The 21,446-nt window shown below is 35.7% G+C and overlaps 5 protein-coding genes across 6 annotated transcripts; 3 read left to right on the forward strand and 2 right to left on the reverse strand.

The window, feature by feature from the left end:
- Positions 1–967: 967 nt before the first annotated feature.
- On the reverse strand, positions 968–4,788 carry LOC108978696. Its single transcript, XM_018949094.1, has 2 exons — positions 4,540–4,788; positions 968–1,749 (listed from the first exon to the last, which is right to left on the reverse strand). Exons 1-2 carry the CDS (start codon positions 4,545–4,547, stop codon positions 987–989), a joined length of 771 nt encoding a protein of 256 aa, XP_018804639.1. The 5' UTR covers positions 4,548–4,788; the 3' UTR covers positions 968–986.
- Positions 4,789–11,668: 6,880 nt separating this feature from the next.
- On the forward strand, positions 11,669–12,696 carry LOC108978716. Its single transcript, XM_018949121.1, has 4 exons — positions 11,669–11,973; positions 12,036–12,285; positions 12,346–12,492; positions 12,565–12,696. Exons 1-4 carry the CDS (start codon positions 11,821–11,823, stop codon positions 12,633–12,635), a joined length of 621 nt encoding a protein of 206 aa, XP_018804666.1. The 5' UTR covers positions 11,669–11,820; the 3' UTR covers positions 12,636–12,696.
- A 55-nt stretch (positions 12,697–12,751) lies between these two features.
- On the reverse strand, positions 12,752–17,627 carry LOC108978713 (glutamyl-tRNA(Gln) amidotransferase subunit A, mitochondrial). Its single transcript, XM_018949115.1, has 5 exons — positions 17,539–17,627; positions 16,841–16,950; positions 16,534–16,781; positions 16,235–16,474; positions 12,752–13,916 (listed from the first exon to the last, which is right to left on the reverse strand). The coding sequence occupies exons 2-5, from the start codon at positions 16,871–16,873 to the stop codon at positions 12,911–12,913; spliced, it is 1,527 nt and encodes a 508-aa protein (XP_018804660.1). The 5' UTR covers positions 16,874–16,950; positions 17,539–17,627; the 3' UTR covers positions 12,752–12,910.
- On the forward strand, positions 15,271–16,032 carry LOC108978717 (NADH dehydrogenase [ubiquinone] 1 beta subcomplex subunit 11, mitochondrial). Its single transcript, XM_018949122.1, has one exon. It carries the CDS (start codon positions 15,383–15,385, stop codon positions 15,821–15,823), a length of 441 nt encoding a protein of 146 aa, XP_018804667.1. The 5' UTR covers positions 15,271–15,382; the 3' UTR covers positions 15,824–16,032.
- On the forward strand, positions 16,702–21,335 carry LOC108978712. 2 transcript variants are annotated; one of them, XM_018949113.1, is made up of 10 exons: positions 16,702–16,788; positions 16,862–17,437; positions 17,507–18,109; positions 18,165–18,506; positions 18,622–18,828; positions 18,902–19,040; positions 19,108–19,365; positions 19,434–19,638; positions 19,715–19,790; positions 19,853–21,335. In XM_018949113.1, exons 2-10 carry the CDS (start codon positions 17,189–17,191, stop codon positions 20,828–20,830), a joined length of 3,057 nt encoding a protein of 1,018 aa, XP_018804658.1. In that variant the 5' UTR covers positions 16,702–16,788; positions 16,862–17,188; the 3' UTR covers positions 20,831–21,335. The 2 variants fall into 2 exon arrangements, with proteins under 2 accessions (XP_018804658.1, XP_018804659.1); XM_018949114.1 differs by having other exon boundaries at positions 19,111–19,365.
- The last annotated feature ends 111 nt before the right edge of the window (positions 21,336–21,446 follow it).

Below are 21,446 nucleotides of genomic sequence, written 5' to 3' on the forward strand. Positions count from 1 at the left end.
AAATTCGTGTTCCCTGAAATAGGGACTATAACAGCATCCTTACTGATTAAGAATTTCAGACCACCAGGAGAGTCAAGATCAATGTCACCAGGATGCGCAACTTTTTTTTACACTTGTCTCTACACCCCCTCTAATTATTTTAATTTTTAATATATTTTTTCTGTATTCTTAAGATATCAATAAAAACACGATAAAAAATGGATAGTAAAAATATTTTTGGTTTTTTTTTTTAATAAAATTCAAAAAACTGCCTAAAATTTGATTTCTAGAGTAGAATACTCCCTTAAAAGATATAAAATTTTATCATTGGCTTAGTGCTTACATAAAATGAATTTAGTTGGTCTAGACCTTGGTCTAAACCTCATATCCCTAATCATAATTTCGGCGAATAATATACACCTGAAGGTATTTCCTTGTAAGTTGCGAGAGTATATAGCAAAACACCCGAACTTAGCCCTACCCTACTTTTTAAATATATTTTTATTATTGCTACTACATTCCACACACACACCTTAAACTTAAAATTGAAAGCTAATCACAATTTCACAGTTACTTTTACGCTCATTAAATAAATCATTGATGAGCAAATCTAGTAAACCGCCTCTCGATTAACTGATAAATTGCTACTTATGCAACAGTATTTTTCAGCATTGATTAAGACATAACACTTGCTTACTGTTTCTCAGTCCATAATTGTATCTTTTGTTGTTGTACTTTAGCGTGTACCTAGGTATATTTTTGATTTGTTAAGAAAAGAAAACTCATCGGCGCTTGACTTTCACAAATTTTATGTGTAATTCAAAAGAAAAGGAAGCGAGTGGGTTGGTTAGGTCAGTTAGTAAATTTACTATATGAATGTTTGTATGGACTCGCAAGCTCGATGGATTTAAAAATGCTTAAGTGTAAACAAAGAAATTATGTGAAGAGAAAATTTTCTTCTCCGACATAAGAAACTAAAACAGATCTATTCGTCATATCTAATATATTTAATAAATAATATTTTTATTAAAGTATAGTTTTGATTTAAGATTAAGTGACGTTAGTTGATTCTTTGGTTGCGCATGCGCCACCTGCAGTCTAAATGGCCGCCCACTGAAGTAATAATTTCCGCGATCCATGAGATAGAGTTTACTGTCGGCGCCTATAAAGTCTAGCGGTCTATTTGCCAATATGTCAATTTCCTTTCTATTCGAAACTTTGTAGTTTGTGCTCCCATTATCTACTGGCCTATGCCAGTTATTTTTGGTATTCTGGTTCGTTGCGGTATGCTGATCTACGGTGGTGGCTACTTTTCCTGCATTCGACGAACTCGTATGCGCTGCTTCATTTAAAGGATTCATACCACTTGATGGCAACGCTTCTTCCTGTACTATAGGTTTAATTTTCATGGGCTGGTAATCGAAGCCTACTCCGGGAATATAGCGGTATGGCATTGGAGGTATTGGTATGTAATAAATTTTAGAATCCTTTTTTGTTTTTTTCACCTTGGAACCATTGCCGTATTTGCGCAGACTTAGTGGTTTCGACGATACAATCATTTCTTTGTAAATATTTGCCAATAACGGGCTGTGAAATAGAACTTTGGAGGCCATCGCTGAGGTGGGCTTTGAGAGCTTATCTGTATTGATTGTATACCCACCGGCGAGGGTGCTTGGCAGTGTGAAGAGCAGAGCATAGATTATGGCGGGCATCGCGATGATGACAGCATAGCGATTATTTGGTGTTAGTTGTTGATGTGTAGATAGCATGCTGAAATTAATAAAAATATGTAAAGATGTTTACCATGTTATATACTTGTAGCATCGCATGTGTTACACGGGAGAGGGTTTCTTTCACTAAATAAAGTATTATTATTTGGCAAAAAAGAAACTTTATTCGCTTTGCTTAAGAGATAAGCTGATATTATAAAAGAGAAAAGTACTTAAAAATCATTTCGGATTATGTGGAACATTTGAAGAATTGAATATAAAGAAATAATGAATTGTATGATTTTAATGTATAAAACCATAGCTTTAAAGTGAGGGCATTTTAAATCCAATTGTAGTATAATGTTTTGCAAAAAATTGTGGTAAAAGTGGCTATGGAAAGTGTCCAGTCCGATATTTTTTAGCCGATTCCATTCTCACTGCCCTTTGTAAGGTATATCCGCATGTACTATATGTACATATGTATTTACAATTACACTTATTAAAAGCTTAAATTATAAAAGCTCGTATCAAACTTAATTACTACCGGCTTTCACTTTTTGATCCTTCTCATTTAGCCATAATCTCCTAAACTCAGAACAACTGTTAGCTCTGTCGCATTTATAGTCCTGTAGTCTCTTATCTTATTTATGAATGTATGGGACAGCATTTTTAACACGATCATCTTAAAATAAAATGTGTGGAAATAATACATTCAAAAGGTATTTTCCCTTGGCAATATAGTTCATGCGAATTAGGTTTTTACAATTGTTACTTATTTAATTTATATGATGAACGGACAGATGCAGATCGTCAGAACCTGAACAAACCTTTTATATTGCTCTCCTTACTTGTATCATCATATCTTACATTCAATTTAACGCCATACATAGATCTTAGCTCTAGTTGGTTTTAAACGTTGTTGTTATTACATAATGTGTGCCGGGGTATAATAAAAATAATATATATGGACATACATATATTTATACATTTCGCCTGTCAGAGAACAATGCTGAATGATCACTCAAAGCAATTCACCGAATTTGGTAACGTTGATGAAGTGTCAACCAAGGTGTAGCCGCCGAAATTGTGCAGACCGTCGGCAGCAGAGTTGCTGATCATTCGTTGATTCGATCTGACCCATAGCCCACAAATGGTGGAAAAAAATAGACAAGGGTTTGAGCACACACATGCATACAAATATGTAATAATCCAATGAAATAATGATTTCCAAAAAGCACAACTTTCAATTATTTACTTGTGTTCACAAGTAAATACCCTCATTATACATATACATATGTAAGTTCATGAATGGGTGTATACGTTTCGTTTGTGAACTTACGAGTTTATTATAGAGAATGAAATGTTAATTGTGTGCGCAAATTTGGAGGAAATGCACGACAAAAGAAAATGAAAGAGATTTTATATTTTCATTCAAATACTTTTGCACTAAATCTCGTGATTACATAATTACACGTTTAAAAGAAGTAATATATTTTGAATGAGTTTAATTTGTTTAATTAATGCGCGCGTTGAGGCGTAGCGACATTTCGCCACGCAGAAATCACCACCAACCGGCATTTATTTTGCCCAGAGGCTAATCACTCGGCTAACAGTCAACGCTCGAACATCTTCTCATGTATTTGCTCAAATCAAAATAACAGTAATGTCAGCTTGCATGCTCCCCACCCATTTAATGGCTAAACAAACTGTCGGAGCTTCTCACTCGGATCTCCAGTGATCTAAGGCCATCAGTATTGGTATCAGTGTAGGTATCGAATTTCATCGCTTACGGCTGTACTCATATTTTGTGATTAATGAACAGCACCTGAACGATTGATCACAAACTGCTTTATTTGGCTACCATATTCGCTGCTAAAATACATGTACATATCTACAAACTATATGTACCTATGTTATTTATGTATATGCGTATTTGTTCTTTTATTTTTAGTGGTGGTTATAATATTAACCTGCTTTTTTTAATTAAATGTTATTTTGGTTAAAAAAAAAATCGTGTTTGCCGGTTCGGCCTCTTTGGACCATGGACTACACACCTGACTCTGTGTGGAGTCTTCACTTAAATTTATTCAAATCAAATCGTTCACCTTGTCGCAATTCGTGCTCTGCTTTCACATGCATGTGTTTCAAATGATATTTACACGTGTGGATAACTGTTTTTGAGAGTTGGTTGTATGCAATATTCTAATAGTGTGATGCAAGTTTGTCAAGTGTCTAATAAAATAATTACATAGGGGGGAATACCCGACCTTATTTCACTTTTGAACCCATTATATATGTAAACCAGAAAAAGACTAAAATATTTTCAAAACACAATTATTTGATTAACCTAACTGCCTACATCTGTACTTAGAGTAAATGGGGTAGCTGTAGAAAACAAAAGACTTAAGAGACAAACTTGGATGTACAAATATACATACATATTTTGAAAGCTGATATCATTTTACAGCAACTTGGTCAATTAGAGCCAGTTTTTATTTGCTCAGTCCACATTAAATTTTTCAATATCATTATATAAAATTTTGATAAGGAATGAAGGCGTGAAAGCTCTTCTTATAATTTGACATAAAAACTATTAGTTAAAAACCGATTTCTATAAAATCCACAAAAATATTGCTTAATGTTTTTCAATGAATTTCATGAATGATTCTTTAATTTAGATAGTGTTGAACTAGTTATTTGCGCTTCTCCGCGGTTCATTAGATCACACAAATTCTAAAATATTTTATTCGGCGACAGGCCAAAGTAAGCTCTAAATGTCTCGAGACATCTTTTTCGAAATATTCACATTTTATAAATCATCTATGCATAAATTTTTATTATTTTCACTTACTTTTTCATTATTTTTGAAGCAATCTCTTTTGTAACAATGTCTGAAGTTTAACTTTTATTTATTTTATTTTTATTCTTGTAAATCCGTGTAGAGGAATGGCGTCAATGATCGCGTCAATATCGATAAGAGTGCAACTACTCGGACTGATCAATTTAAATACTGTTTTTGGTTTTGTAACTCGAGAATGAAACGCGGTTTGCTTCCGAAGAGTCACAATAACGCTTAAGGTTAAATATTTGGTGCGAACGCCTCGAGTTGCGGCAAATAAATGAGATTTGCGTTGTAATTTGTTTTTCTTAAAAGTAGAAATTCATGGCAAACGCAAGAAGGCTTGTCTAGCCATGCCGCAAGCGGCCGACATCTTCACACCACACACGGATAAGCTGCAAACAGACAAGCAGCGGCAGGTGACGGTCGGTACGAGACATTCGACGTTCGGTCTGTGACGACAATAGTCGAACAGAGTAGGAAAAACATTTCAAATACTTACTGGTGGTGTTGGAGGTGGCTTCGGCAATTCATGTACGCTTACATACACATATAGATGCGTGCTTATGACCACGACACTCCGAAATAATGTGGTAGCAACGTCGGAGACATCAAGAGTAGCAAGAAAATGCCAAATGCCGTGCTTCAATTGTACATGCTGATTAACTAGACGTATTAGGGCTAACGTCTTAGTGCTGAACATTTTTGGTGGTCAAAATTTGACTACATACATATACTATATGTATTGGTTTGGCTGGTGATGCATAAAAGAATTTCTTATTACTGGTAGTGGAAGTTACTAGAGTTATTGGCAGTTTGTACCACAGGGCTAGGGTGACTAATCCAGGTTGGTCGTGGATAGGAGTCGCGGCCGAGACAAACCTTAAATGTTCCTCAACATCTACATAAGTATGGTTGTTGGTGTAATCGAAATCTATAATTTGAGGCACATTCCCCAAATTCATGAGCATGCATATATATATATATATATATACACGCGTTGAGGTGGCAATACAATATATATATATTGGTATTTTACCTCACATTTGTCTCCTTATTTGCCGTTGCCACCCTCCTACTCATTTTAATGGTGTTCGTTTGCAAGGTTGAATTCCTGTTGAATAAAACGGTTCCACTAAAGCAATGAGGTTGAGCCACTTGAGTTTCATGACACTGCTTATTAAGTTGTGACAATTAGAAAACTATTCGACGCGAGCAACTGAGCTGTCTAAAGCCAAAACTCGAGCCTTATTCGATCTACCCATCCATTTCCTCGACAAGAGCTGGAAGGAAGCAGCGAACAACACTTCCTGTTACTCCTTCACATTCCTTAGAAGCAAAGAAGCACATGCGTAAGTACGAGTGCATATCTGAGCAATAAACATTCATGACTCAGTTGGAAAATCCGATCATCGGTTAATGGTCCTCGCATATGCGCTCATAAATACATGCAAGCGGAATGAAGTCTCAATTATTCTGTGTAATTATTATGTGTCATTCCACGTGTGCAGCGGAGCGCCAAGTCATCTTCTAAATAAGTATGCACATATGCATCTCTACAAACATACACCCATTGTGGAAGTGGGGTGTGCGGCGTGTCGTCGCCAACGTTGAGGTGGCAAAACTGCAACTGCTAATGCCAAAAGTTGTCTATAGTTTTTATGTAGATTGTGTGCACATATGTATATTAGCTCGCAAGTAGGCTTTTCTCGATTCGAGTGTCTTTTACGTCTTTTACATTGGTGTTTCGACGCCTATGCGGTCTCCATTCGCTGTGAGCTGCGCCACTCGTGCTGACAGCTTTTGCGGCTTCAACTACTGAAGTTATCAGGCATCAGATTTCATGCTGCAACGCTTGGACTGCTGCGTTAAAAAATGGAAACCTGCACTTGATGAGTTCGTATTTCTATTTTTGTTTGCCATCTTCTCCTTTGCTTTGATGTAACAAGTGCAATTGCACACTTGTACAAACATGGAGACTGGGATATTGTACGTAACTAGTTCAGTCCAGCGAATATTCAGCAGTGAGTTTTGTTTGCAAATTGTATGGCAAGCTAACGTTTACTAATTTCCGTTGTTCGTAAATGATTGTATGTATATTTGTGACCTTAGCGACACTTCTAGGCATCCAAGGCAAATTAATTAAGGTTACGAGTATGACAATTCATCAGTACCCGGCCGTTATGTTTGCTTAATAAGATATATCTACAGTGTATCTGTATGCGTAATGTTAAGTTCGACGAGTATGGTCAAGCTGTAAAACTCGCCGTTGCTGCTGGACGGTCAGGTTGGGAAAGAAGGTACTTAAGGATCTGCTTGACCAAGAAGTGATGAAGCAAAGTTCTGGTTTCATTGAAATAGTCACATAATTAATTACATCAATTTAAAGTTTCATGAGCAGAAATTCTATTCCATTTTATTTTGCCTGGAATAAACCAAAATGTTCGAAATACTATTGAAATGATATAACTGTGCCTTATTTCACCAAATGAGGTTAAATTAAAATAACTGGCACTTCCTTCGCATTTCCCCATCTTTGTCTGCTTATCTGAACGTAAGTGCATGATCCTAATGAACCGTAACGGATCGTGTCTAGGTGGAATAGCTTCAACACGATTTCAACATTTCCAAGCCGTTAAACCAGAATATTTGCACTGTACATTAGTGATATTACTGTTACAATTCGCAAATCATTTGTTAATCTGCAGTGAGCAGACGCTCTTACTCGTACTAGCAAGATTACAGCATTCCTAACGATCGACTCAGAAAGCTGCAGCGCAATTACATAATGTTAATAATAATTAAATTAATCAAAAACTTGTACGGTGGCGTAGACTTCATTTTAAGCGAATTTGCAATTATACATGAGAAGAATTAGAGAATGCAACAGAAAATCTACCTGCTGGACACCGGAGCTGCTACCGCGGCATATAAATGGGGGTGTTTAAATTGGGATGGACCGATGTTTTCAACCTGTGGATTTGTGGATGGCATTGTTCGGTCAACCTTAGTTGTTGCAAGGACCCCATATATTCCAACAAATTACCCGATTAGACAAATATCTAACGAAGCGGTTTTTTAAATGCAGCGTCTGGTAATCGTCTAAGTTCATTTAATTCCAAACCGAGTTGCCCTGATTGGAAACTCCTCTATATAGATATACTAATTGAAACAAGAAAACATTTGGACGCGTGGCTTTGTGTGTGTGTGTGTGTGTGCATGCTTGTAGATAACCCACAGTTGCCGGTTTTCGGTTCACTCACCGCTGTAAGTCCATTGTTTTCGTCGCTGCTGGAGTTCGTGTCACTCTTGCAAACACAAATTTGCGTTATTAGGAGCAAATCTAAATAAGATAAGCATTGTCTGCTGTAATAATTGCGGATTCTCTGCTAATTGAAAGCAATTCAAAAGATATGCCTTTGCAAACACATACATACATACGAATTCACTATTTTATAGCTGTAAAGCAAACAAAACAAAGGAGCAAACTTAGCTTGTGTTGGGTAACTGAGGCTTTAACTGATTAAGAATGCCGCCAAATCTGCTGCATACAACGCTGCATTACAACAGCGTGTGGCAAGAAGTTGATTTTGTGAATCCAACCACGGCGCAGACACAGCAGTTCAATCACCCTCTATCGGCTTTTCATGTGATATCTGCAGTTAACAACAATAAATCATACATATATACAGTAGTTATATAATTTATATAAACTACACCTTCACATGTTAGAAGATGAGAATTATGCATTTAGATATCGAAATAAGCTCGCGCCAATTTGTTATTGACTTATATGGGATGATTTCAATCACAGGTTGAATGAAGTAGGACTTTCAGTTCAAAACTGCATTGAAGTAATGTATATGTAGTTGCAATGTGACTCACTATTTCATTTGTTGTAAGGAACTGAATCCTTATACTCCATTTTCTAACAGATCATAACATATTACATCTTCCGGTCGCGATATACATACATAGTAGCCGAAAAAAAATCGTGGTTGAGAGTTAGTAAGAATGGGGAAGTTTGATTTTCAACTTAAAAATTTGTGTCTACTAATGACTGCGAGTCACAAATATGCCAATTTTTTTGTGAACTGCTTTATGGACACTGAATACAGTGGGCTAGTGACCAAATCGGAAGGTTTTCAAAGGAAGGAAAGGTGGAAGCGTAATTTTAATTATTTGCTGAGATATATACATATCATATATCATAAGAGGTTTTAAAAATAGGTTTGGATTCTTGCATGATCGTTTCAATAGATTTCACCATTTGGTGAAACACTTGTGCAAAGCATTATCCCTCATTACAATAACAATACATTCTTGTACCAACATATTCATATGAGAACTTACCTGTAAAAAGTGCCCGTGCTGCGAGTATTCGTGTGGAATATACTCTACATTGGAAAGAGAGTACTCCAAAACAATCAAAAATCAAATAAAATGTGTGAAACAATTAGCACCTTGATGCCAAATGACACGAACATATATTTCAGTTTTACATAACGTCGAAGTGTACAGTAAATTCCTTTTTTCATAAACATTTATGTCTTTTATATTATGTAGAAATCACTTTTTGTTGTTGATATCGGTCCAGTCGGACATTACAGGGGAGTATTTTAGGGAGTACTCCTAAGAGCTGCTGTGTTATAGTGTTCACTAATTCTTACCCTCATTTATAAGTAAAATTGCCGGTGTTATGCAATTATTGATAAATCAATCGGTACTGCATTGAATATGCGAGGTCTGCGTCATGGGCTATCGCAGTTTGTATACACTTTAACAAAAAAAAAAAAAAAAACTGAAACAGATTTGTACAAACAAATCCAGCAACGTTTTATGTATGGATATATATACAAATCTCTACATATGTACATACATATATAGGTAGATATTTATTATTTTAATTGTATATTGTTGAAACGACATACATAATTGCCAAGTCGAGTAAAAGAAGTCAAATTAAGTTATTCTGGGGCATAATTCGACATAATCAGCCATGTCTGATGGCGTGACCCCATTCACTTATATGGTATGTAAACATATCGTAGAAAGTGAAATTCAGTAAATAATTACTGGAATGGTAGTTACATACCGACAGTTACGCAAATCGAGCTACATACATTGACAATGGTGCAGAGCAACGGTAGAAAAAGTAGCTCAATGAAGTAGGCGTTAAGTGGTTAAGTGGCCATCACCTACTGTAGAAATGAGAGCGAGAAAGGAGTTTCTTTCAAAAAAAAAGTCTGATTTCTTTGAATCTGGCGAGTGCATTGGATACCAAATGTCATGAACAATTGTTAAATTATTTATGTCACTGAAAACGCAGAGTGGTCAGCTTGATCAACCATTTATTTGAAAAACATTTAGCCGATATGTCACTACTGCTCATATGTACTTGTACGTACATACAAATGTACATGTATGTAAATACCGCCGAGAACTCCGAAAGTTAAGCTACACAATTTTTTGCCTGAGGATACTTTGCACTGACCTTAACCAATAGCTTCCATCAGTAAATGCAAAGAACGATAGCGTTCTCAACTAACCGGCAATATTAGTTTGTTTTCAAACAATGCGTCTCTTTTCATTTTCAAAGTTTCAATCTAATTCAGCCGAAATAGTTTGCGTAACTACATTAAATGTTTTTTCTGTCGAAAGATTTCAATCAATTGCCTAGCAAATGTCGACAGGCAGCTCATATCACACGATAAAGTGTGGCTATAAACTGGGAGCAAACGATTCTGTGGAAGGAAATGTGAACTGCCGGCCATTAATCATGTTGCACAATACGCGTACCATACTTACATATATCTGTATGTATACTTGTATGTATATATTTACGAGCGTTTTTGAAAGCTCGTAAACCTCTAAACCATTTGTGATTGCGCTAAAGGCTTGCAAGCATTCAACTTTAAGGTGAATAACTTTTAGTTTTCATGAGGTTTTACTTTCCTCACTTTGGTACTTCATAGGAGTCTCCAATGTGTTTTTGTATTAACCTTGTAAATTAGTTAACGATCCAATGCATAGTGGCGTCTTCAGCGCATTGTCATTTAAATGCATCCGCATACTGGCTACTCTACGAAAGGACATACATACATACGTACATCTATATTCTATTTAAAAGAATGTCACGCTAGTTGCACTATTTATATCTCAAGGACAGCTGAACCGATTTGGCTGAAATTGATGAGAAGGTAGCTCAGCACCAGCAGACGTACACAGGATATATGCACATACATATGTATGTATCTTTCTATTAAAAGTCAACAGAATTCAAAAATAAAAGCATTATATTGCAAATCATAAGCATGTGTTCAAAATTCATGTATGTAGTATGTATGAATAATTTGAGTATATTATTACTAAAAAAAAAAATAATAATAATAACAATAGTAATAACAACACTTAGCTACTGCGAGAGTACAGTATGTTAATTTTTGTATACATGTTGCGTGTTGATAAAAAGTTTAATTATAATTGGAGATGAGTGCAGTATGGCTCGCAAATATTCTCGAAGCATTGTGGGTGGTGCTTTCGTACCACTGGTTGGTGATCGCCGACAGCCCGGTCACCTGGAAGAACGAATGTGATGTGTTGAAGCACTCCAATTTACCATAAATATGTGCGAGCCATTGCAAACTGATCCACCCTCAGAAATAATACAATTGCTAGATATTGGGAATGGTAGAATAGAACTGCAACCAAATATGCACTTCTGTTCACGACAAAAATTTATTAATTGACAGTGTATTCCTGCAAGTAAAAATTAATTGGTTTGGTATTCAAAAAAATTACTAGAAATGTTATAGTTAAGACCATTAAGACTAAAACATTAATACATCAGGACGATATTTTCTTCAAAAGCCAAGATCCAGTTTCGACAACTTTTTAGTTTTATATACGTATGTACATAATATCTTTTAGTTTTAGGTGTTACGAATAAGCGTTAGGCGAACAAAACTATTATACTCTACGGCAATATGTTTCGATAGTATAAAATCAAATCCCAATACAAATTATTATTATCTATGTATATATGTACGTTTATGTTGATTACTTATATACATATAGAGTATATGTATGTATAAGCATAAGCATGCATAGTTGGTAGGTGGATAACGGAATAATATGTCAATAATAAATATTTATAGTTGCTAAATTTTCACTTTCATTTGAGGTGGTTTACTAAAATTTTTTTTTTTGGTTTTGGGAAGTACAAATATTAGCACATTCTCATGTTTGAGTATTAAATTATAATTATGTAATTTGGATGAAACAACGTACAAAATGGTGCATAAACTACGCAATCGTGATGTCTGTCAGTCTTCTCCTCGCTCAAATCAAATGCAGAGTAGATTAACTAAAACATACATGGGAAATCTTGGTCACTCTACTCCTAAACATAATAAAATACTTCGACAGCGAAATGTTCTCAGTAAAGTAAATTCAAGTTCTTTTTGTTACTACTAATATATGCAGATAATTTGTTACCAAAATTTCAGCGTTCTGTTTTGGTCAATATGAGTGATATGGGGCAGGATTCCACGATACGAACTAATCAGAGAGAAGGAGGAACATCGGATAACATCTCCGCTACATTTAATAATTTAAACAATTCGAAATCTCAAATAAAATTGCATAATATAATCGACGGATGTATATTTTCGCACACCTTTGGAAAGAAGAGCGGCGTCTCATTGTACGCCGTAAAAAAGTCATTGAAGGAAGAACAACCTTATAACTCTTACAGAAGTGCGTCTTGAGCACATTGTATTATAAGTTGATTCTTTAAAGATTTCAAAATAATTTCAGCTTCAAAACAAGTATCACGCTACATTGCTTTTAGCATCAAAACTGGCAAGTTTCAACAAATAACTGGCCAAGGCGCGGCTGGAACGTTCCGATTGAATCGCAGTATACATAATGGGCATTTAGAGAGATTGAGAAGACTTCGGAAAGGTTGGTAGTTGACAATGAACAAGTAACGAAGATGTCATGACTTTTTACTATTAAAACTGTATTCCTTTTTAGTTTCGTTACAGTCCCATACAATACAACGGCAAAAGTCCAACAGGCAAGCTAAACATAACACAGTACTATGATTAGACTTCCAAAATAATAGTTCGTATGTACAAATACAGGGTTTAACAAAACAACTAATAATCACTTTGTTCAACAAAATAATTAATTATGTTGTTTTACAAGTAAAACGCAACGGTTAGTTAAAATCTCAATATTAAAGCACTTACAGATTTTATTATATTTATTTCATGCTTAACGGAGCTATTTATGAAACAAATAATTACTTCGGAGCTAATTAAATTGAAAAACTAATTAAATAAAAATAAAATCCATTTCAAAGTGATTAACAGCCGTTTTAACTGCGAGCAGCATAAATTTGTTTATTAGCCAAACAGTCGAATTCTACTTGCTGCTCTATCCAACTAGCAACTCGTAGCAGCATTTCTTCGTTTAGTGACTTACTCATCAATTGCAGGCCAATTGGGAGGCCACGTTTCGAAAGACGTATTGGTATGGAAATAGCTGGTATTCCTGCCATATTGGCAGGTTGTGTGCAAAAGTCCTGCACTGCACATTGATCGCGGTTGCTTTGCGATACAAAATCATTATATAATGGTGCATCCGTCAAAGTGGTGGGAGTGAGTAAAACATCTACTATGTTTTCATTATTTTTGGGAGTTTCAAACACGCGTTTAAAGTCTTCGGCAATTAATCTGCGGACCTGCAGTGCCTTTTCAAAGTACTTATGATAGTTTTTGCGCAGCAAAAAATAATTTCCAGAGAGAATACGTGTTTTTACTACCGTATTAAAACCTTCGGCTCTCGTATTCGCATATAACTCTTCCGTACTGCTATCAATTTTGCCACGATGTCCATACTCGATGCCATCGTATCGTGCCATGTTACTCGCAACTTCACATTGGTTCAATATGGAGTATACGAATATGCTTGCTGAAGTGTTCGGTAGTGAAACTTGGTGCACATGAGCTCCGCTATCTTCCAGCAAATCCGCCACTTTCATCCATGTTTCTAATACTTCACTAGAGAGCCCTTCGCAATGATATTCTTTCGGTATACCGATACGTACATTTCGAAGATCAAGCTCCTCATTAACTGCCATGGAAATTTTTCGAAATGGTTTTCTAATTGTTGTGGAGTCCCGGTCATCTGGACCAGCAATTGCGTTTAGTACGTCAAGGCAATCACCAACACTGCGTGCGAAAATACCGGGTACGTCCATAGAGTTTACCAACGGGATGAGACCATGACGTGATATAAGACCATATGTAGGCTTCAAACCAACAACGCCACAGTACGCCGCAGGGTTGCGTGTGGACCCACCCGTGTCTGATCCGATAGCACTAAAAATATAATATATGCTTTTATTTCATGATTTTTATGTTGAGTGCAGTAGAATATTGATGACTTAAGTGTGACTACTTACTACAACTTATCATGAAGGTGACAGGTTTTTCAGGGAGGATATGGTGGTTTGAGAGGGTTTTCAGTCGATGTGGTTTCAGGATGGGACTTTTAAAGGTCTAGATGCGTTGCCAAACATCCACCCGCCCTCTGAGTACATTTATGCTTTGATAAGCAGCATTCGTCTTTTATATTACCATTTTAGGTTAGAGCTTCGAAATAACAATTGGCCGAATGAAATTCGGGTTAATTCCGACATCGTAGATCCTACTGTTGTGGGAATTGGAATGAAGATAGTGCCTGTACCACTTTAAAGAGGTATCCTATTCGTACTCTCTTGTACGAATTCAACTCGATAACATTGTTATTAGAAATAACCGAACTCCCACCGAATTCTTATATAGCGTAATTCGGTGCTATAAATCGAAATAAATTTTGTAGAGCAGGTTAATATTATCCTTAACCCCTGGTAGCTTAAGTAGATTATAGTTTTAACTGACAGGACCGTTTTCACCAAGTTGTAGTGAGCTTACCTACAGATAGTTGGATTATTGTGAATGTGTGGGAAAACATTTGAAAAAACTTGCATTGCGAACAAGCAAAACCATGTATGTATGTATGTATGTATGTGCAAGTTCAGAACCAAACCGGTTTTCGTTTGCGAGGGAACGACGAGAAAAGAGACCGTGGCGTTCGTGCTGTTATTATTGCAGCAGCAAGAAACATTCCTGAAGTAATTTCGATGAACGGTACCGAGTTGATAATCCTTGGCCGAATAAATATCCGGCTTCATTCCGGTTACTTACATGCAACTGCCGCGGGAAATAAGCTCGGCTGGCTCGCTACTACGTATTTCGTCATTCCTTTTTTAAATTCTTTTCATGGTTTCAACGGCACTCAGTTTCAAAGGAATATTTAAATTATATTCGGAAATTTAATTGTTATTACTCCTTTTTGTATGCAATATGCATATACAAAAGCGACAAAAGAGTTCCCGTCTGAACGCCGCCTGTGCAACTGATTTTTCTTACAGATTTTCAGCTAACCAGATATTGAGAAAATCATTCTGCAACATGTTGCCGATGGAATTCTGGTTAAGCGCTTAATCACATGTTAAGAAAACGGATTTTAGTCATAAGTTACATAAATAGTTTATGTATTTTGTGCATATTTGCCAATAAATTTGTCGAGCGATTTTAAAACACATATTTAATACATTATACTTATTAATTGGTATGTGTACAATTTCGATTTCTTGGCAACACTAATTGAATTTGACATTTGCCACTTTGCCTAGCATATGCTCTGTCGCGTATGTCATGTTCCGAAAGGCGAATAAATATAACTAAACACACTGATTATTGAAGAAAATTTGTGTCAGTTTTCGCGTAATTTTCAATAAAAAATGTCGGTGTTAATTCGATTGGCTAATCGCAGCATGCTGCAACGTAGTATGGCGTTAAGCTTATCGCGTTCCATTAAAACTTCCCAGAAAAAGGATGACACTGCAGCGGTTATTACACCAAGCAGTAAAGAGGATTTTGCCAACCCCAACCCCAAAAACTGGGTGAGCTATGGATTCGACTACAAGGATAAAACAAATGATCGCAATACAACAAAGCTGAGTTTTTTCACAGCAGTGACACTTTGTTTGGTATGGGGAACTTTTCTATGGTCATATTCGCCTGATCCGCAGCTGCGTGATTGGGCGCAACGTGAAGCTTATCTAGAATTGCGTCGTCGAGAACAGACAGGCGTCGATCTAGTAAATCCCAACTACGTAGACCCTGCATCATTTAATTTGCCATCGGACGAAGAATTAGGCGATGTGGAAATTATTATTTAATTGTGTATATATAATTAAAATTTTAACAAAACTAATTCATTTGTGTTGGCAATAAAACTTTTTGCTGTTATGTAATTTGGATAGTGTTGCTGCTAGAGCATTGCTAAAAAAAAAATAAACTCAAATAATACTTTCAAGTAAATTGTATCCTTAATCAAAATAAAATGGAAACAATTTTACCGAATAAAAACGTATAGTATAAAATCTAATGACAATTAAATTAATATTTGTGGATAATATCGGTGAACGATAGTAATGTACATATATGTATAAAGAAAAATATAAATACACTGCGACTTACAGCTTGTCTGATATTAAAAATTCAGCAAACGAAAATTTATATATAATAAAATTTAATGTATAAATTCAATATTTATATAGACTTAAGAGAAAGTATTATATCTTACTTACGCATAACATATTCCTGCAGCAACTGCAGTTGCTGAACCTCCAGAGCTTCCACCGGCAATGTGCCATTTATCAACTAAATCATTACTCCAAATATTTTTCGATGGCCCGAAAATGGAATCCACTGTACCGGAACCCATTGCGAATTGATCCATATTTGTTTTACCGATTAATACAGCACCGGCATTTGCCAGACGCTCACAAACCGTTGCATTAAAAGGTGGTATAAAATTTGAAAGCATTCTGGTAAAGAGAATTATAAATGGAAACTGTATTTTGAAATAAAAAACATTAAAAGTTACCTTGAAGCACAAGTTGTGGTTACTTCTTTAGTACAAAAGTTATCTTTTATGGCAATAGGAACTCCGTCGAGTACGCCCAATTGCTCTTTATTCTCGTATCGATTATGGGACTCCTTAGCTTGATGAAGGGCCTTTTCAGGTGATAATCGTATAAATGCATTTAAAGGCTTCAATTTGACAGCATCATCCAAAGAGTGATATACGACAATGCGAGGAGAAATACTCCCATCTGCATAGCGACTTGAAAGCTTGAAAGTAATATTTCTATTAAAAAAGTTGTTATATTAATTTAAAGTAACTAATTTACTTGTTTAATGCTTAATTGCAGATGTCTCTTCATTGTTTCTAGTACCACTGGTGGAAAGTTCCAAAACAACCATCAAAGATGACGGTATTCTACAACTCTGGCAATCAACTCTACAACGAAAAGGAAAATCTAAAAAATTATAAGTATTCTACAAAAACAGCTGATGGTCTTTTTATGATCTTCTTTCATTCCGCGTTCTGTTTTTAGTTTATCTCTATTTTCGTGTTTGAAGAATTTTTTCTGCTCAACTTTACAATATGTGAATTTTCGTTTTTAATAAACAAACGCAACATTGTGAATTATTATCATTAAAAGTTTATTCCAGAGATAAGTGCTATTAAAATATAAATGAATCGAGAACTCGTTGAAAACATTTTGACCGTGCTTAAAACTTCCACGGACAAAAATGTAGTTATCAAGGGTCTGGTAAAATTACGAACAGACGTAGTAAAGGACCATGACGGTATTGTACTGTTCCGAGTAGCTGGCGGTGTACCACCTATGGTACGATTTTTAAATAAACCACATGAGAAAATTCTAGAAGTAGCCTTGAGTATACTTGGAAACTGTTGTACTGATGAAGAAAGTTGTAAAGAAGTAAAGTTTACCAACAAACATAAACCATAAATACATATATCACCCTAATGTTTTGAATGTGTTTTTTAGGCTCTTAACTGCAAGGTTTCTTTTCCTCTTACCACTATCTTGAAATCAATTCCGAATCCAGTTATACAATGTCGTGCTTGCCGATTACTGGGTAATCTCGCTAAAGGATTTGCGAGTCAATTGCTTGCGGCTCATTGTCCCGCCATTGCTCAAGCCGTTTGTCAAATAATTACAGAAACAAGCGATGTAAATACGCGTCTTATGGCTTTTCGGGCTTGTCGGTTCTTGTTGCCAAGTCAGCAATTTGTACAGCACTTTCTTGCTGCAAATGGTTTCGTAACAACATTGCGTATTTTAACAGCTATCATGAAAACAGATACTCCTCCTACAGCACAGGATGAATTGTTAAATTTAAAAAAAGCCGGCAGTGTTATTGTCGGCTTAAAGAACTCGCAACATCGCGAAAAGTATTTTGAAGAGGTAGCGCGTAATTTAGAAGGTGTACGTAGTGACATATTCGATCATGAAATGTTGAAAAACCAACCACGCGCTCTAGGTGATTACTCAATGCCTGAGGAAAGAGCCGCTTTGGATTTAGCTGGCGAAATATTTAAGTGCTTGCTAGTTTTAGCAGCGCTATCCATTGGTCCTTCTGCGTGGAAAGTAAGAAACTCTCAAAGCACACTAAATTTTAATATCTAAATATTTGCATTTTTAGACTTTAAATAGCAGTGGATGTACTTTTGCACCTATTACATTCTTTATTACCGAAGAAAATCCGCAAAGGGGAATGGCTTTGAAAATAATTTCAAATTTTTCAAAGCAATGGGACGCATTTCATATGCTAAGTTCAGCAGATTCAGTTGTAGCCGCTTGTGAGCTGCTTGTTGCACAAAATATGTCCAGACCTTTAACTGAGAGTGAGAAGAGACATTGTATTCATATAATCTGTATGCTCTCCCCAGATGCTTGCAATCGTTCCAAAATACGACGGTCTGGTGCTTTGCGAAAACTCATCGCAATGGTGCGCGACTCCCAGTCGAATACGGAAAAGTCACAGGTTATTTTCTCAATTAAAAATTCGCAGAAAGGCATGAAATATTTGTGTTTCTAACTCGATGCAACGAAATTATTTAATAGTATTTGTTTTTTACATGTGCCTCATTACCTTTCAGATTTTGTATTTACTAAACAATTTCCAATATGATAATATGAGCATGGACCTAATGCTCAGGGAAGGCCTGGTGCCGGTCATTATAGAGGAATTGAACACTTTCCTAACCAGTGACGACGAATATCACAAGAAAAAACGTGAAGAAAAGCAACAAAGTTCTAAAAAACGTAAACTACCTAAGGAAGAAAGTAGAGAAACAAGGAATAAGGTAAGAGGTCACTCATTTGAAACTATTCTTTGCGAAATATGTGTTATTAACTTACGAACTTTATTGGTTATAGATAACCAAGGTCCAGGAYAAAACATTCCTGATTGATTGCGAGTCTCCCAGTAGTTCACCACGTTCGTATAATGCACCTTCCAGCCCGTGTAGCTCTCGCGGCATGTCACCGGTTGGCAACAATTTATTTAAAACTGAAGGTAAATACTAGCATACTTTTCTTAACGAAAGTATTTGATATGTATAAGTATATGTTTCTTAATTTAGAAGATGCATCAGACGATGAAACTTATTCACCTGTTTGTAGCGATGAGGAAGATGATGAAGAGACGATACCAGCTGAAATAAATGAGACAATGCCATTGAATGTTAGAACTCTTGATAACCCCAATTTCCCTATAAATCCCAATAGCAATAATGCAGATAATTCAGAAATAATGAGGTTACTAGATATTGCCAGTCAAATAAATGAGACAATTGAAGACAGCATGCTTGATAGAGAAGAAGATGATGAACAGAGTCAAGGTATGTTTTATGAACACTGCTATGCATTTCCACCTCTGAATTATATATTTTCTCATTTATATATGTAGATGTACCATATCAGAAGCTCCCACAATTAGGAAACATTCCACGAAGTACCTTGGACCATTTGGAAAATCTACTCTTTCGCGTTACACTGCTAGTMAACAAGCGGGGAGAGTTAGGAAAATCGGAAACCATGAACACACTCATTAAAGCCATCAATACCTTTGGTGCAAACAATAATTTTGCCAGCTCCTTAACAAATATTTTGCAGTAAGTTCAAATTTACATATGTATACCTAAGATTGCAATATTCTCATTATTTTTGACCATCTTTGGGTTKTTTTAGGGAAAGCCAGTTCTTTGCTCAGGTTATACGAAGTGGTATAGCGCACCAACTTTACCAGTTAACGAAGAGTGAAGAGGTCTGATTTTTCTAACAAAAATTATAATTGTCCAAATACTGATCGTATATATTATTTCGTAGGTTAACAAGGATGGATTTGGATTTTTGGTGACGCTAACATGTGTTGGTGAATCTAATTATGGGAAAGAGGAGCTAGCGCGCTTTTTACGTAGTGATGATGAGTATGCTCAGAAACGTGCTGCCATTACCGTTGCATACATAATTAGAAGTCAACGATTACTGTATCAGTTTCTAAACGATGGCAATGCACTTAGTCTTTTGTTACAAATTATTTTAAATGGTAATAGTGATGAGTTTACTGCCGAAGCAGTCGATGCATTAACCGCGATGTCAAAATATACCCTTGGCATTTCAGTGCCTCGCAGTAATGAGGCTGCACGTGCCAATGAAAAATATGAAGAGTTCGCTAATGATGAAACTGAGCCCTTGCACAGTAATTGTGATATGCGTTTTGTGGTGCACAGGCATAATCCAAAATCGGAGGTCAACAAGGAGCAACTTATTTCAGCTGTTGACGATGTTGACCAGATAGTTGAATTTAATAAGGAGCTACTATGCAATACAAGCGAAGTATTTAACACAATGTTGAATAGTGATTTCCGAGAACGAAATGAAGGTGAAATTCATTTACGCACATGTTCTGTGAGTGGTTTGCGCTACTTCCTCAACTTGATTGTGCGACGTTCGAAAAAATTAAGATACAATGTACCGAATAGAGGTAATTATATTGCCATACTTGAAGCTTTCGAAATGGCACGTGTCTACATAATAAGCGAAATGGAAACATTTTTACAACAAATGCTGGTCGGCTTACTGGACGACACGAATTGCTTAAACGTGTTGGAATGGTCACTTCGCAACTGCCATGCAGAACTAACCGAAACTGTTATTAACTATTATTTGTGCTCAACTCTGACCACAGAAGCCAAAGTTAAGCTATTTCACACCGCCGATTACTCGGAATTTTCCACTGAGTGGTTTGAAATGATTATCGAAACCATTTTAACACGCTGTCGAAATGGATTCGAATGGAAATAATATTTTTGTTCTACAATTTAGTTTAACTCAATTAATATATGTATTTCCAATACACAAATCTTCACTGTAATAAGATAATTACAATGGAAATAGCAATGGACCTTTCAATTTTTAACACAAGTACTTGTGTCAGGAAAGTAATAACTGAATTATCCAGTAAGAAACAAATCAATCCTACGTTAATTCAAATATTGTCGTTTACAAAACTTATTGTTAAAACTAAATATATCTGGTTTATATATTTAAGAAACGGGATGGGTAAACTGGAGATATGTGTGCATATTGAAACATCCGAAAATTTGCTGAAACTCGCATCTAAAATAGTTCTAAACCATATCAGCATACACGGGAAATAAAAAAGTCCTAAGACAAATGTTTAGGTAATTTTCTTTAATAAAAAATGTACTATATTTTATAAAGAAACCTAAATATTCGACTCCATTAACCAAGTCACTATAATACTCAATAAAACATACACATTGAATGTGTTGAAAAATGGCTTACACTTACTATTTTTGGAAGTCAATGTTTTTTTACTATGTGGCGGTACATAAAAAAATTAATTAACTTTATTATAAAAATAAGTTGCACATATATTGCAAATTAACAACTTTAG

Source organism: Bactrocera latifrons, unplaced genomic scaffold, assembly GCF_001853355.1.
Source record: "Bactrocera latifrons isolate USDA-ARS-PBARC rearing strain unplaced genomic scaffold, ASM185335v1 scaffold_126, whole genome shotgun sequence".
Lineage (NCBI taxonomy): Eukaryota > Metazoa > Arthropoda > Insecta > Diptera > Tephritidae > Bactrocera > Bactrocera latifrons.

Coding starts and splice junctions, on each gene's coding strand:
- LOC108978716 (XM_018949121.1), top strand. CDS start 11,821: ATGGTGCATAAACTACGCAATCGTGATGTCTGTCAGTCTTCTCCTCGC. Junction 11,974..12,035: donor AGCGAAATGTTCTCAGTAAA/GTAAATTCAAGT, acceptor CCAAAATTTCAG/CGTTCTGTTTTGGTCAATAT. Junction 12,493..12,564: donor ATTGAGAAGACTTCGGAAAG/GTTGGTAGTTGA, acceptor ATTCCTTTTTAG/TTTCGTTACAGTCCCATACA.
- LOC108978717 (XM_018949122.1), top strand. CDS start 15,383: ATGTCGGTGTTAATTCGATTGGCTAATCGCAGCATGCTGCAACGTAGT.
- LOC108978713 (XM_018949115.1), bottom strand. CDS start 16,873: ATGAAGAGACATCTGCAATTAAGCATTAAACAA. Junction 16,782..16,840: donor TGCAATTAAGCATTAAACAA/GTAAATTAGTTA, acceptor ATTACTTTCAAG/CTTTCAAGTCGCTATGCAGA. Junction 13,917..16,234: donor GCTGCAGGAATATGTTATGC/GTAAGTAAGATA, acceptor TTATATTTTTAG/TGCTATCGGATCAGACACGG.